This window comes from Staurois parvus, unplaced genomic scaffold (assembly GCF_062004578.1).
Source record: "Staurois parvus isolate SC_StPar_1 unplaced genomic scaffold, SC_StPar_1.0 ptg000136l, whole genome shotgun sequence".
In the NCBI taxonomy this organism is placed as follows: Eukaryota; Metazoa; Chordata; class Amphibia; order Anura; family Ranidae; genus Staurois; species Staurois parvus.
In genome coordinates this window covers 4,240,138-4,254,963 of record NW_028317932.1, presented here as the reverse complement: position 1 = coordinate 4,254,963, position 14,826 = coordinate 4,240,138, and the positions used below count along the sequence as shown (strand labels likewise).

The window sequence follows — 14,826 nt, the reverse complement described above, 5'->3', positions numbered from 1 at the left end:
AGAGGTATAATCCACTCATAGAAATGAAATCCTCAATACAGAAAGTTTGCTGCTGATCGTGTCTCATCCGTCTGTGTCTCCCTTTGCCTGTTCCTCTCTCTCAGCAGCTCAGACATCCAGGAGAAAATCTGCTCAATCACCAGATCCAACACTTCTTCTCTCTAAGCCGCCAGCCAATCTCCCAAATATCATACCAAATTTTTATATATCATGTTTATATAGTTTTTAATGTCATTCAAAAGTTATTTATCAATTATCATAAATGGAAAGACACTTGATTCAGTCTCAAATTCATTGCATATACTAATAAATATATATAAATAAAAGAGAGAGATAAAAACACACAGTGTATATAAAACTTTTTGTTCTTTTTTTCATATGTACATTGATGACAGCAATAACTTAATCAACTTCAATATGTAAAATACAATTTTATTTAACAAATCAGATTCGGTTTATAAATTATGCCAACAGATAAGGAACATGCTTCAGACCAAAACCGCTTACTTAAAAAAAAAAAAATTGAACACATAAAAAATGAATAAGAAAAGCCCGGCAGCAGAACAGATAGGCATATACTGTACAGGATAATGCAAATTATGTCTTCAGACAGCTCTGAGCCTTTTCCAATATTTCCTTTCTAATTTTGGGATATGTGGGGTGATCTTGAAGAACCTACAATGAAGAAAACGTTAATATTGCACTGTATATTACCAGGTTTTTCCAGAATAAAAATGTATTTCCACGCTTACCTTATGACAAATATCTATAGTATCCACATACTTCTTGTCCTTTAAATAGTTAAATGCAAGTCTAAAACCTGAAAACATGGGAAAAGTCAATGCGTATTTTAAAAATGTTCAATTGTACATTTTCAATGGCAGCTAGACACCTGATACATAGGGGTTCATTAAAACAGAGGGGTTAACTAAAACTGAAATTGCTGTTCACAGACGCTCTCCATGCAATCTGACAGAACTTGAGCTATTTTGCAAAGAAGAATAACTTCATAAACTTTCACTCTCTAGATGTGCAAAGCTGGTGGAGACATCCCCAAAAAGACTTGCAGCTGTAATTGCAGAGAAAGGTGGTTCTACAAAGTATTGACTCCGGGGGGCTGAATACAAATGCACAGCAAATGCACAGATATTTATTTGCAAAACATTTTGAAAGCCATTTATCATTTCCTTCCACATCACAATTATGTGCCACTTTGTGTTGGTCTATGACAGTGGTCGGCAAGCCGCGGCTCGCGAGCCACATGCGGCTCTTTACACATTTTAATGCGGCTCTTCTGTGTGCCGGGCGCCCGCTCCCCTCCCTCCTCTCGGGCGGCCGCCCCAAAAGTCAGGACTCTGCAGCTAGCCCAGCAATGGGCAAACTACGGCCCGCGGCCCGTATACGGCCCAGCGGACCTTTTAATCCGACACGCGGAGCGTGGCAAACATTGGCTGTCAGGATGTAGGCGGGGCAGCGTGACGAACTCCTCTCCTCTCACAGTCCGCCCTGAAGACCAGAACGGCGCGGGAACACGGCGAGAGGAACGCGCGGAGCAAAGGTAAGTGAATTGACACAATATGGGGAATGAATTACTATAGGGGGGATGAATTACTATATGGGGGATTAATTACTATAGGGGATGAATTACTATATGGGGGATGAATTACTATATGGGGGATGAATTACTATGGGGGATGAATTACTATGGGGGATGAATTACTATGGGGGATGAATTACTATATGGGGGATGAATTACTATGGGGGATGAATTACTATGGGGGATGAATTACTATGGGGGATGAATTACTATATGGGGGATGAATTACTATGGGGGATGAATTACTATATGGGGGATTAATTACTATGGGGGATGAATTACTATATGGGGGATTAATTACTATGGGGGATGAATTACTATATGGGGGATGAATTACTATGGGGGATGAATTACTATATGGGGGATGAATTACTATGGGGGATGAATTACTATATGGGGGATGAATTACTATGGGGGATGAATTACTATATGGGGGATGAATTACTATGGGGGATGAATTACTATATGGGGGATGAATTACTATATGGGGGATTAATTACTATGGGGGATGAATTACTATATGGGGGATTAATTACTATGGGGGATGAATTACTATATGGGGGATTAATTACTATGGGGGATGAATTACTATATGGGGGATGAATTACTATGGGGGATGAATTACTATATGGGGGATGAATTACTATATGGGGGATGAATTACTATGGGGGATGAATTACTATATGGGGGATGAATTACTATGGGGGAGGAATTACTATATGGGGGATGAATTACTATGGGGGATGAATTACTATATGGGGGATGTATTTTCAGTTTTAAAAATGTGGCTCTCAAAATAAATTTCAATCGTGGTTTTGGCGAGATTTGGCTCAGTTGAAAAAAAAGGTTGTCCACCACTGGTCTATGACATAAAATACATTTACATTTTGGGTTGAAACATGACAAAATATGGCACTTAGGCATGCAGACTGCCTCTCCAAACATTTGTGAAAGAATGGGTTGCACTCAGCTCAGTGAATTCAAGCATGGTACCGTGATAGGTTGCCACCTGTGCAATAAGTCCATCCGTGACATTTCCTTGCTACTAAATATTCCACGGTCAACTGTTAGTGGTATTTAACAAAGTGGAAGCAACGGGGAAGAACAGCAACTCAGCCATGAAGTGGTAGGCCACATAAAATGACAAGAGTGGGGTCAGCGCATGCTGAAAAGCACAGTGTGCAGAAGTCGCCAACTGTCTGCAGAGTTCGTAGCGAAAGACCTCCAAACTTCATGTGACCTTCAGATTAGCACAACAACAGTGTCTAGAGAGCTTCATGGAATGGGTTTCCATGGCCGAGCAGCTGCATCCAAGCCTTACATCACCAAGTGCAATGCAAAGCGTCAGATGCAGTGGTGTAAAGCACGCCGCCACTGGACTCTAGAGCAGTGGTCTCTGGAGTGATGAATCATGCTTTTCTGTCTGGCAATCCGATGGATGTGTCTGGGTTTGGCGGTTGCCAGGAGAACGGTACTTACCTGACTGCACTGTACCAAGTGTAAAGTTTGGTGGAGGGGGGATTATGGTGTGGGGTTGTTTTTCAGGGTTTGGGCTTGGCCCCCTAGTTCCAGTGAAGGGAACTCTTAAGGTGTCAGCAAACCAAGACATTTTGGACAATTTCATGCTCCCAACTTTGTGGGAACAGTTTGGGGATGGCCCCTTCATGTTCCAACATGACTGCACACCAGTGTACAAAGCAAGCTCCATAAAAGACATGGATGAGCAAGTTTGGGGGTGGAGGAACTTGACTGGCCTGCACAGAGTCCTGACCTCAACCTGTTAGAACACCTTTAGGATGAATAAGAGTGGAGACTGTGAGCCAGGCCTTCTCCTCTGACATCAGTGCCTGACCTCACAAATGCGATTCTGGAAGAATGGTCAAACATTCCCATAGACACACTCCTAAACCTTGTGGACAGCCTTCCCAGAAGAGTTGAAGCTGTTATAGCTGCAAAGAGTGGGCCAACTCAATTTTGAACCCTACGGACTAAGATTGGGATGCCACTAAATTTGATATGCGTGTAAAGGCAGGGGTCCCAGTACTTTTGGCAATATAGTATACCTGTACAGATCAGCCCTGATCATCTTCTTTTTGGGTCCCCTGCCGGCAGTCCTTGCTCCTCTCAACTGCCGAGTGCCGCCAATGATAAGCCTCTTGCTATGGAGGCACTCAAGTAGGCTCCCTCCTGAGCCACGCTCCTGTGAATGGACATTGTCCATTCACACACAGAGTGTGGATTGCCCCCGCGTTCTCCTAATTGGCTTCTAATTGATGCTGTGTAAGCCAATTAGGAGAGAGACCTGGGAGAGCTGTGGTACTAATGCACCTTGTTGGATCGAGATGGGGCTCAGGTAAGTATAAGGGGGGCTGAGTGGGGAGCTGCCAAAGAAGGTTTTTTACCTAATTGCATAGAATGCATTAAGGTAAAAAAAAACCTTCTGCCTGTAGAACTAAGTTAAGTTTCTGAACTGTGGACACTGGGTGGGTTTGTCTATAAAAGAATAAGAGTCAGGGAAAAAAACCTTTCCTAATATATCCAAAACTTAAATAAACAGATGCAGATCATTTAATAACAAAATAATCAATATATTTTCATTTAAATAATTCTTTAAAAAGATCCATATTTAGCAGTTTACACTCACCTACAGCTGGGCTGGACTGACTGCTATAATTCCAGGCAAGTTTATAATTCACTGCAGCATCCTTGTATGATTGTTCCTTCTCCATAATAAAACCCAGGTATTCATATGCTTTGCAGCAAGACTAGAAGAGGTACAAGTCCGTTATTTTACAGTAACATGCCATGCAGATATCTACAGTAGAGTAAATGACAGAAAATGTAAATAGGTATATGTAAATGCATATCAAATGAATGAAAATAGAACAAAGGAGAAGTACAGCCAAAGCTATTTTAGTTGTACTTCTGTGGATCACAGGAGTGCAGTTCATTCTGCACTCCTGTGATCCATTTTCAGCTGACAGCAGGCTGACTGGCAGTCACCGCTCTCTGCTCACAGTCAGGGGCGTATTTGTCGTGAGGCCAACAAGGCGTTTGCCTAGGGCGGCACTTTTCAGGGGGGCGGCGCGGCAGCCCCCCTCTTTCCCACGGAGTGCCCCATCATTGGTATCCATGTGGAAGTAATAGTACTCCATCGTTGGTGTCAGTGGGAGGAATAGTGCCCCATCATTGGTGTCAGTGGATGGAATGGTGCTCCATCATTGGTATCAGTGGATGGAATGGTTCTCCATCTTTGGTGTCAGTGTAAGGAATGGTGCTCCATCATTGGTATCAGTGGATGGAATGGTTCTCCATCATTGGTGTCAGTGTAATGAATGGTGCTCCATCATTGGTATCAGTGGATGGAATGGTTCTCCATCTTTGGTGTCAGTGTAAGGAATGGTGCTCCATCATTGGTGTCAGTGGGAGGATTGGTGCTCGATCTTTGGTATCATTGGATGGAATGGTGCTCCATCATTGATGTCAGTGGATGGATCGGTGCCCCATCATTGATGTCAGTGGCAGGGGCGAGACGCGTCGGTACGCAAGCAGGCATTTCCGGGTGCGCTGTGACGTCACTTCCGGCGTGGGAGCCATATTTGAAAATCCTGTATTGTATACCCATGCAGTACAATTCCAGCATGTGGTAGATCTGCAGTGTCAGAGGCGAAGGAATATGTGAGTGGGCATTTTTATTTGTTTATACCCCAATAAAAAGGTTTTACACTATGGAGGTTTTTTGTTTATATATGGCCTGGAGAGGACATCACTGACAGGGCTGTATATGGGAAGATTGGAATACGTTGAAGTGGATATGCCCAATAATCCTGATACCATCCTGAGGGGTTTATATCTCTGAGCGAGCTGACCCGGTAGGGTCGATACAAGGAGGTGAGGGGGCACTTCAGCCATTAAGGATTTGCACAAGAGTGATCACATGTCAGCGCCTGCATGAGCATTTTTTTCTGAGCATCAAGATTGGACTTTTTATATAATGTTGTGTGGATATATATTATTGTGATGAGCACCACTATTGGACATTTTTATATATAATTTTGTGTGGATATATATTATTGTGATTCTCACGAGTGTTGGATTGGACACTGGTCACATGTACACTTGATTACACGTTTTGCACTGTGTATATTTTACTCCCTGTGTGCACTGGGGGGGGGGGTTTCATTTATTTGTGTTTTATTTATTGATTTGTAGCACTGCACTATTTGTATATATATTTAGTCACTTCACTCATTTTGTTAAAGAGGTTAGTGCTAGCAGCTTGGGAGTTAGGACCCCATTTTGAGCGCAGGAGGATTTTTACCATTTCCGTCCCTAGGTTTGGTGTCACCCGATGCCAGAACACTTGGTGACACCCCCTCTCTCTACCCTCTTTCTCCCCCCCTCTCTCTCTCTGCCCTCTTTCTCCCCCCCTCTCTCTTTCTCGGTCCTCTTTCTCCCCCCCCTCTGCCCTCTTTCTCCTTCCCTCTCTCTGCCCTCTTTCTCCCTCCCTCTCTCTGCCCTCTTTCTCCCTCCCTCTCTCTGCCCTCTTTCTCCCTCCCTCTCTCTCCCCCCTTCTCTCTGCCCGCTTTCTCCCTCCCTCTCTCTCCCCCCTTCTCCCCCCTCTCTCTGCCCTCTTTCTCCCTCCCTCTCTCCCCCCTCTTTCTCCCTCCCTCCCTCTGCCCTCTTCCCCCCCCCCTGCCCTCTTTCTCCCTCCCTCCCTCTCTCTGCCCTCTTTCTCCCTCCCTCTGCCCTCTTTCTCCCTCCCTCTGCCCTCTTTCTCCCCCCCCCTCCCTTTGCCCTCTTTCTCCCTCCCTCTCTCTGCCCTCTCTGTCTCCCCCCTACCTACTACATGAAGCTGCACTGCTGTCACCAGGGTTGGGGGATTACACACTGACCTGCTGCATACTCTGCCCGCCCCTCCAGCTCTCTGACTTCAGCACCCGTGGCAGGGATGTGGACCCGTCCCTCTGCTGAAACTCCGAGGAGGAGAGGTGTCTGAAGTGCTTGCTCACTGTCCGTCCCCTCAATGCTTGCCTATTTCAGCAGTGGCACATACAGGGATGGACAGAGCCTCTCATGGGGCCCAATAGTGACCCCGAGCCCTCGGTCAGTTTGCCCCTGGTGGAGCAGGTCTGGTGTCACCCCGTGCAAAAGGACGCCCCTGGTCAGTGGATAGATTGGTGCCCCATCATTGATGTCAATGAATGGAATGGTGCCCCAAAGGCTGGATATTGGCAAGCAAAGAACCACATCCAGCCCATGGGAGAATTGAGCGCAGAGAAAGGGGCCATGAGGTCTTTATATTAATGTAGTGTTTATCTAACATAAATCAAATACAGTACAAAAAAAAGTCTTGAACTGCCATTTTACTCTACTTTCACATGTGCTTGCACTGACTGCAGCATTTTCCATGCTTAAACTAACCCAGAGCTGGTCTTGCAAGTTACTATGGTAACAATACTGCTAAAGAGCAGTTAGGATCCTATGTTATTATTTAGAGTCATGTGTCCCTCTAGACTACCCTTGGATACTAGGCCCAGGCTGTACATGGGGCTTCCACTCCTGCCCAAATTGAGATAAAGCCCTGACACGTTTGCGGTTAGGCCCAGCACCATGATTTAACTCTAAAATACCAGACCTTTCACTGCCTACTAATGTTTTGGTATTTGACAAGTGAATGATGCGAGCCAGGTCATCTGGAAAGGATTGCTCAGCTTACAGGCTAGGAAAGGAGAAAACACTCTGTAACTTGGACGGTTTATGAAAATGGCCATTTAATAACAGTGTGCCAATAACAAACCTTGTTGTAGTTAAGGCAGCGTTTCAGCAGTTCTGTAGCTATGTCATATTTTCCTGATTTGATATATATATCTGCAAGCAGCAACCAGCTCTTCTCAAGATCTTCAGCATCTTCCATTGTCCAGCGAGCTTTGGTTAAAAGTTTTAGCTGGTTTCTTGCTCTGGGTGTTTGCTTTAGAATCATGTATGCTTGAGCCATTGCTAGAAGGACTGAGACATTCCCCTTCTACAAGTACAAGGAATATAATATACATATCAAGTTCAGCTACATGGGGAGTACAGAGACATAAAAGGCAATAGAAAAGGACAAGATAATTAGAAACAGTGACGTTACTTTTTATTATTCAGAACTATAGAATTTAAAGGCACAATACAGTTACACATGATGATTCTGTTTAAACTGACACAGCCAACACAATGAAGCTGCTTAAAGTGTATGAAAATACTTTTTTTTTCATTAAAGTGGTGGCAAACCTCTGACACAAAATATGAACAAAGCATATCCCTCTATAGCACGGGTGTCAAACTGGCGACCCTCCAGCTGTTGCCAAACTACAAGTCCCATGAGGCATTGCAAGATTGACAGTTACAAGCATGACTCCCAAAGACAGAGGCATGATGGGACTTGTAGTTTCACAACAGCTGGAAGGCCGCCAGCTTGACACCCCTGCTCTGTAGTATGTAATTGTCCCATGCAAAGCACCAAGTGTCATTTCTGTCCGCTGCCTATTTCCACTGCTATCTGCATGAGTCGCTTCTGACAAGTTTTCCTACCCCCAGGAGGTAAAAAGATGAGAGGGGAGAGAGCTCTAGCACACAGCCTGGTATTGAATTCCTCAGCTCTGTTCCTGTGTTCTGTTTGAAGGGGGGTATGTCCCTTCCCTCTCACTGACCTCTGCAGAGTGTAACTTCTTCTCCCAGCCCCCTGCTGTTTAGAGCTGAGAGATCCCATGTAAATTCTGCACTTTCTATTTCAATGGTTTTTATTAATTTTTAAACAGTATAAAAGAGAGGCAATAAAACACGCCCACGCAGGGGCTATCAATTGCACAGATAAAAAAAAATGCAAAATAAAAAAAAAAAGGAAAAACCGTGCTCTAATGCCAACAGGGCAAAAGGTATGCCCACGCAGAGGCTATCAATGGCACATAAGTTACAAAACATTACTGTAACTGACTATAACAACTAAATGCAGCACAATTCTGCACTTTAAATGGATGAAGAGGAGAGGTGGCTGCAGATAAACAAAAACAACTTATGTGTATCATCTGAGGCTAGTCACTTCACAGGGTATATGTAAGGGTTTACAACCACTTTCATTTTGTATAGCGTAGGGAAGGGTTAAACCCTCTTAATTTTGTCTTTTGTCTGTTTCTCATTTGGGGAGATTCTACCCTTTTTGCTCTGATGACCCTTGTCTCTGAGACAGAAAGTGAGGGAAAATCTAAAACTGTAAAGTTGTTACCAGCACAAGAGGTAAAAGTAAATCATCCACTAGTAACAGATGTTCTGGTGACAACTGACTAAAGGGGAATTTCTACTCCTCACTCACTTTGGAGAGATTTATTCCCATTCCTCTCATTTTCCTGCATCTTCAAGACAGGGAAGGGAAATCTCCCCAGTGGGACAGAGAGGGGAAGAGAGAACCTGATATGGGTTTAACCCTTTCCTTACTCCATCCAAAACAAAAAAAAAAAAAAAGGGCTATTTATAATTTATAACTGCCAATCTGTCATGCCGGTATTTCTCTGCAGTGGGCTAACTGGCTCTGCAAATTCCTTGAGCTGCCAGAACACCAGTATGTAGATATAGTATCTTCTTGTCCTGCAGCTTCTGTTCAAGCAGGCCAACAGTCCCAGTATCTAATTTCCTAATAACATAGGGACACCATGTATATGTATGTGCATGGTCCTGCATAAGCATGGAGAATACATACAACACTGACTGGCAAAATGATAATACCTGTCCAGAAATATAATGATAGCTCTGCTCATTATAAAGCATTATATAAAACTAAAATGAGGGCTTTTCTTGCTTTAGCACTTTTACCACTTTCTGACTAGTATCAGAAATTTACTAAACATATTCACATGTTGCTCTTTGAAACCCTCACATCAATATTTCTGAAGGGTAGGCTCACAAAAGTTCCCGTAAGTATCTATGAAATCTGCCAAATTGTATTTTGGTGCATCTGGTGAGCCCCCAATTCTAAGTGCTGTTTACATTTTCTGTTCTGACACAGAGCTAAGCCCTGCCTTCAACATTTAATAATTAAGTGCCAAAAGGTTTAAAGACTGTTAGATATTAGTGCATTACTAGCATGTTTATTATAAGTTCCTTAACAAGATCTAGAGCAGGGTTTCTCAACTGGATTTCCACTGCGATATACTTGTCAAACACAATCAGCTGACAGGTAGACCGCATCCACTCTTCTGACACATGCAGAGCAATGCAGGGAAGTGGCTGTGATACTGCTGATTGTGTCATACTGTTTCCCGCTGCCCCCCTCCTTACGAGGAAGGGAGGAGGGTCCGGCAGGGAACAGCACACAAGAGGACTCATCTCAGCCACTTCCCTGCGTTGATCTGCTTATGAAGGAAACCACTGGTACTGTAGTGTATGCCCCATAATGTGCCTGCTGTGTTCCCCATGTAATATGCCCTGCTGTGGGCCCCATACAATGTTCTGCTGTGTGCCACATGTAATATGCCCCACTTTGTGCCTGATAATGTGCTCTGCCCCCATGTAATGTGTCCTGCTCTCATGCAATGTGCCATGCTGTGTGCTCTGTTCCCCAGTAATGTTCCTGCTGCCCCCCATGTAGTGTGTTGTGCTGCCCCCAAGTAGTGTGCCCTCCTACACCTGTGTACTGTGACCCCCTGTACTCCATCCTGCTGCCCCGTGTACAGTTTCAAGTTGGACCCAGAATTCAGCATCTGTGCAGAAAAAAAAGCAAGCACAAGTTTCACATTAAATAGGTATGTTTAATGCTATTTTAAAATGTAATTGCTGTATATCAACAGTTCGCTGACTATACCAATGTTCCGTGAGCTGTAGATGTGAACAATATTTCAGGGATTCCCCAAGATCTCAAACTTTTTGCCAAGCTTCCTCCAAAGTAAAAATGTTTAGAAACCCTGATCTAAAGCCTGGACCATAGTGCACTCTAAACTGGTTGATGCTACCTTTGACCACTAGATGGGCGAAATTACAAATGAATAGTAGAGTTTAATACCTACAGCTATTGTTTAAAGAAGTTGTAAAGTTCTGAAATTAGAAATTAACAAATCATATCCTTCTATAGTATAAACTTGCCTCTAATCTAAGCACCTAGTGTGCCTCCTGTCTGCTCTCTCATTCTATGGCTATCTGCATGAGTCACTTCTGACAGTATGCCAACAGCAGACAATCCCAGGAGGAAAGAGAGAGAGGGGGGAGAGAGAAGAGAGAGAGAGAAGAGAGAGAGAGAGAAGAGAGAGAAGAGAGAAGAGAGAGAGAGAGAGAGAGAGAGAAATGGGGAGAGAGAAGGAGGGAGAGAGAGGGGAGAGAGAGGAGAAGAGAGAGAGACCAACCTTTCCCTCCACTAAGGTCTCGGATTACACTCAGCTCTATGTTGTGCAGTGTGTGACATCAGATTGCCGCCCCCTGCCTTCTGGAGGGGAGAATTGCTGTGTAAATTCTGTACTTTAAATGGCTGTAGACAAATAGAGTGCTGTAGATATGCTGGCAGGGGCGTCCAAAGGCAGGTGCAGGGGGTGTGCGCCGCACCGGGTGACACATATTGTATGGGGTGATACCGGACCCGCTCCACGAAAAAGTAAGTTGTAAAACAAGCAGACGATCCCCGCAAAATGGATCAGGTCTGCGGATTGAGCATAATGGATCGGAGTCCGATCCATTATCCTCCACAATCCGCAGATCCGATCCATCCTGCGGGGATTGTCGGCTTGCTTTACAACTTACTTTTTCGTGGAGCGGGTCCGGTGTCACCCCGTGCGATAGGTGTCACCCTTTTCGTGGAGAGATCAATTAATCCTGTATAGATTGCAAGCCGATGATCCCCGCAGGATGGATCGGATCTGCGGATTGGGGAGGATAATGGATCAGACTCCGATCCATTATGCTCAATCCACAGATCCGATCCATCCTGCGGGGATCGTAGGAGGGGGTGTCACCAAGTGTTACCGCACTGGGTGACACCAACCCTAGCGACGCCCCTGTATGCTGGTACAACTTATGTAGGAGAATTGAAGCTTAATAAACGCCTTCGAAAATCGTTTTCAAGCTGCAGGAAGTACTCACATCGGGATCTGTGTTTAATAATTATGTGGATAAAGTAAACCATACACATACTGCAGAGATCAGTGTGACAAGGTGAAGTTGGGATGAGATGTACATTACCTCTATGACTGCCATTTCAGTGAATGTATTAAGTGCTGTTTCCACATTGGTCTTGTCTTTAGTGGCCACCAGGCAGGCGCACTGCAGCATTGTCAGTCGTTTCTCACCCAGCACAGTATGGGGATTGAACTCTTTCAGCAATTTCTCAGCTGTCCGAATGCCCAGCGTCTCTGAATCTCTTCTTTCTCCTGGTAGGCTGAATAGCAGAGGAAAACACACTATACAGGTTTCTTTCTCACAACATGCCTTATTCAGTGACAGAACTAAAGGATGAACTGCATCAAACATTCTGGGTCGCTCACAGCAACAAATCAAGTTTGCTTTAACTTCTACATTGCACTGCGGGGAGGAAGCAGAATTTATTTTATTTTTATTTATTACAGGTACGGTACTTTGATTTGTTGCTATGGGCAACACATGATGTTTGTGACATTTCTTCTTTTGCTAATTGACAAATATGTACTTTCAGGGCTTATTTATTAAATGCAAGTACATGAGAATAGTGGTGATGCCCTATTGTGAGTTTGATTTTTCATTAACCTCTGCTAGGTATAAAATAAGGCCATTATAATTGGTTATTATAAACAATGACCGAGGTTCTATCTATTCCCCAGCATATGCTAAAGATATAAACTTTACGTGAGCTACAAATTCTACAATATGATTGTGTATTCTCTGTACAGTCTCCTTCATGTTGACTATGTAGTACAAGATAACAGCCCAGTACAATAGGCCTTCAGACTACATCGTTGTTAAAGAGGATTGTACAATCAGTTTGTAATGTGTTTGGGCATTTTTAGAAATTCACCCTTCCTGTTACAGCAGAGCTGTGCCCACTACTCCAATGTACTGTCCATAATATACAAGTTGCCCATATACAATAAGGGTTATATACTAAAACTGGAGAATGCAAAATCTGGTGCAACTCTGCATAGAAACCAATCAGGTTCCAGGATTTATTGCCAATGCTTAATTGAACAAGCTGAAGTTAGAAGCTGATTGGCTACCATACACAGCTGCACCAGATTCTGAGTGCTCCAGTTTTAGTAAATTTACCCCAATGTGTCTTTTCCATGAACTGCCAGAGACGTGATAAACAGAAGGGAGAAACAATAGAAGGCCGCATTGACAGCAAATCACACAAGTCTGAAGCACAAGCCCTTTAAGACAACATGGAAGATACACACAATCAAAGGTAACCCTGATAATTACAGCTCTTAAGGCCTCATGCACACAGGGCGTTTTTGCAGCTACTTTTAGGGGCATCAGGCTTTTTTTTCCCTACTACTTCCAAACTGCCCTCCATGTTATCCTATGTGTCCATGCACACACAGACCTTTAGAAGCTTTTAGTAGCAGTAGCATTTAACAGCAGGAAAAAAAAAAAACCCAGGGCCAGTGCCTCCAGGAGCAGCAGCGTTTTGGCAGAAAAAATGCTTAACAAGGCTGAAGGCGTGTTTAGCGCTTGAGCGTTAATTAATTTTAAAGGCCAGAATAAATTATTATTCTGGCCAATGAAATGAATTAATGCCCAAGTGTTTGGCGCTTGTAAATGTGGCTAAACACTTGTAAAAATGTTAAATACTTTTACCAGCGTTAGGCATTTTTTCTGCAAAAACGCTGCTGCCAGGAGGAAGGCTTCTAGGAGAGTTTTTTTTTTTTTGAATGTCCTCTGTGCATGAGGCCTAATACAGAACAATTACACAAGATGCATGATTCTAATGTGGAACAGAAGGCACACAACTCCATAATGTCTGATTCTCTAGGGCAGCCTTTCTCAACCAGGGTGCCTTGAGGTTCCTTCAGGGGTGCCTTGGCAAAATGTCTAAAAATTGCCCAAAGCTTGTATACAAGCCAGCGGATGGAACAAGCCTGCCTTTTAGTTACACAAAGCCACAGGTTTTTATTGTGCACCATTACGACCTTCCAGCTGCAGGCGTCCTGACAACCAATACCATCATCAGTTGATACGGAGGATGTCAGTTGCCTGCACAGCATCCTAGTTTGCCCCTCCCCTGCCCCTCTCCATCAGTGCTGGGGTCACATTAGCTCAGTGATGGATAAAAACTGAGGGAGAAGAGAAACACTGGAATACTAGTCATTACCAGTGTGCAAAAGCGTATTTGCTTTGGAAGAATAAACACCTCTAATGTTGGATGTCCTATGTGTGTGGATGTTTCTGCGTTACAAAAAACTATTAAAATAGTGTTTCACATTTTGGAATGGGGTGCCTCAAGACTGTCCATAATTTTAAAGGGAGCCTTGTCTAAAAAAAAAGGTTGAGAAACACAGCTCTAGAGCAGCCTCTCTCAGCCAAGGTTCCCTCAGGAGGTTGGTGGTACCTTGAACACTGACGGTTTGATCTTCTTCCAACACTGACCACCAATTCTAGGGATCTCTTTTCCACTAATCCCTAATATAAGGGGGCACACCTTCCACTGACTACCAATTTTTCCTATGCCCTCCAATGTAAGAGGTCCTAACTCCCACTGACCCCACATGTAAGGGGACCTTTTCTGACCACCAATGTAAAAGGTCACTCACCGTCAATAAAAGAAGGCCTGCCCCCACTGACAATCAATATAGGGGGGCCTTCTCTGCTGAACCTCCAATGTAAGGGGCCCTTCTGCCACTGTCCTCCAAATATAAAAGAATGTTACACTCCTCACTGTCTGCATTTCTTTTCTGCCTATTATGATTATTATTATAAATATTATTTTTAATTCATGGTCATTGTTAATGGAAATAAATTTGCTGTGTAGATGAGAGAGGGTGTTAAAATGACCTGCCCTGGGCATTAAATATCCTTGAACCAGCAAACACAAATGACCTGCGCTTGGGGATGGACTCGATGCAGGCTGCAACCACATTAAGAATGTCCTGGAACATGCACACCTTGCTGCCCTCAACAGACTGGGGGAATCCAAATATACTGAATGAGGAAAGAACAAAGAGAGGGCACACAGGCCTAGTGCATTACCATAAAAAATATTTAATAAGAAATAAAATATGTGTTGTACTCACAAACGA

General features: G+C 43.8%; 1 protein-coding gene across 2 annotated transcripts in view; it reads right to left on the bottom strand.

Moving 5' to 3' along the window:
• Positions 1 to 411: 411 nt before the first annotated feature.
• The window catches only part of TTC21A (tetratricopeptide repeat domain 21A), a 99,084-nt gene continuing 84,669 nt past the window's right edge, over positions 412 to 14,826 (bottom strand). For both annotated transcript variants that reach the window (XM_089673135.1, XM_089673134.1), the window contains 5 exons: positions 11,798 to 11,993; positions 7,398 to 7,622; positions 4,242 to 4,362; positions 753 to 820; positions 412 to 675 (listed from right to left, as the gene is read on the bottom strand). In XM_089673135.1, the coding sequence (XP_089529261.1) occupies positions 598 to 675; positions 753 to 820; positions 4,242 to 4,362; positions 7,398 to 7,622; positions 11,798 to 11,993 (688 nt within the window). In that variant the 3' untranslated portion in view covers positions 412 to 597. The remainder of the gene's footprint in view (positions 676 to 752; positions 821 to 4,241; positions 4,363 to 7,397; positions 7,623 to 11,797; positions 11,994 to 14,826) is intronic.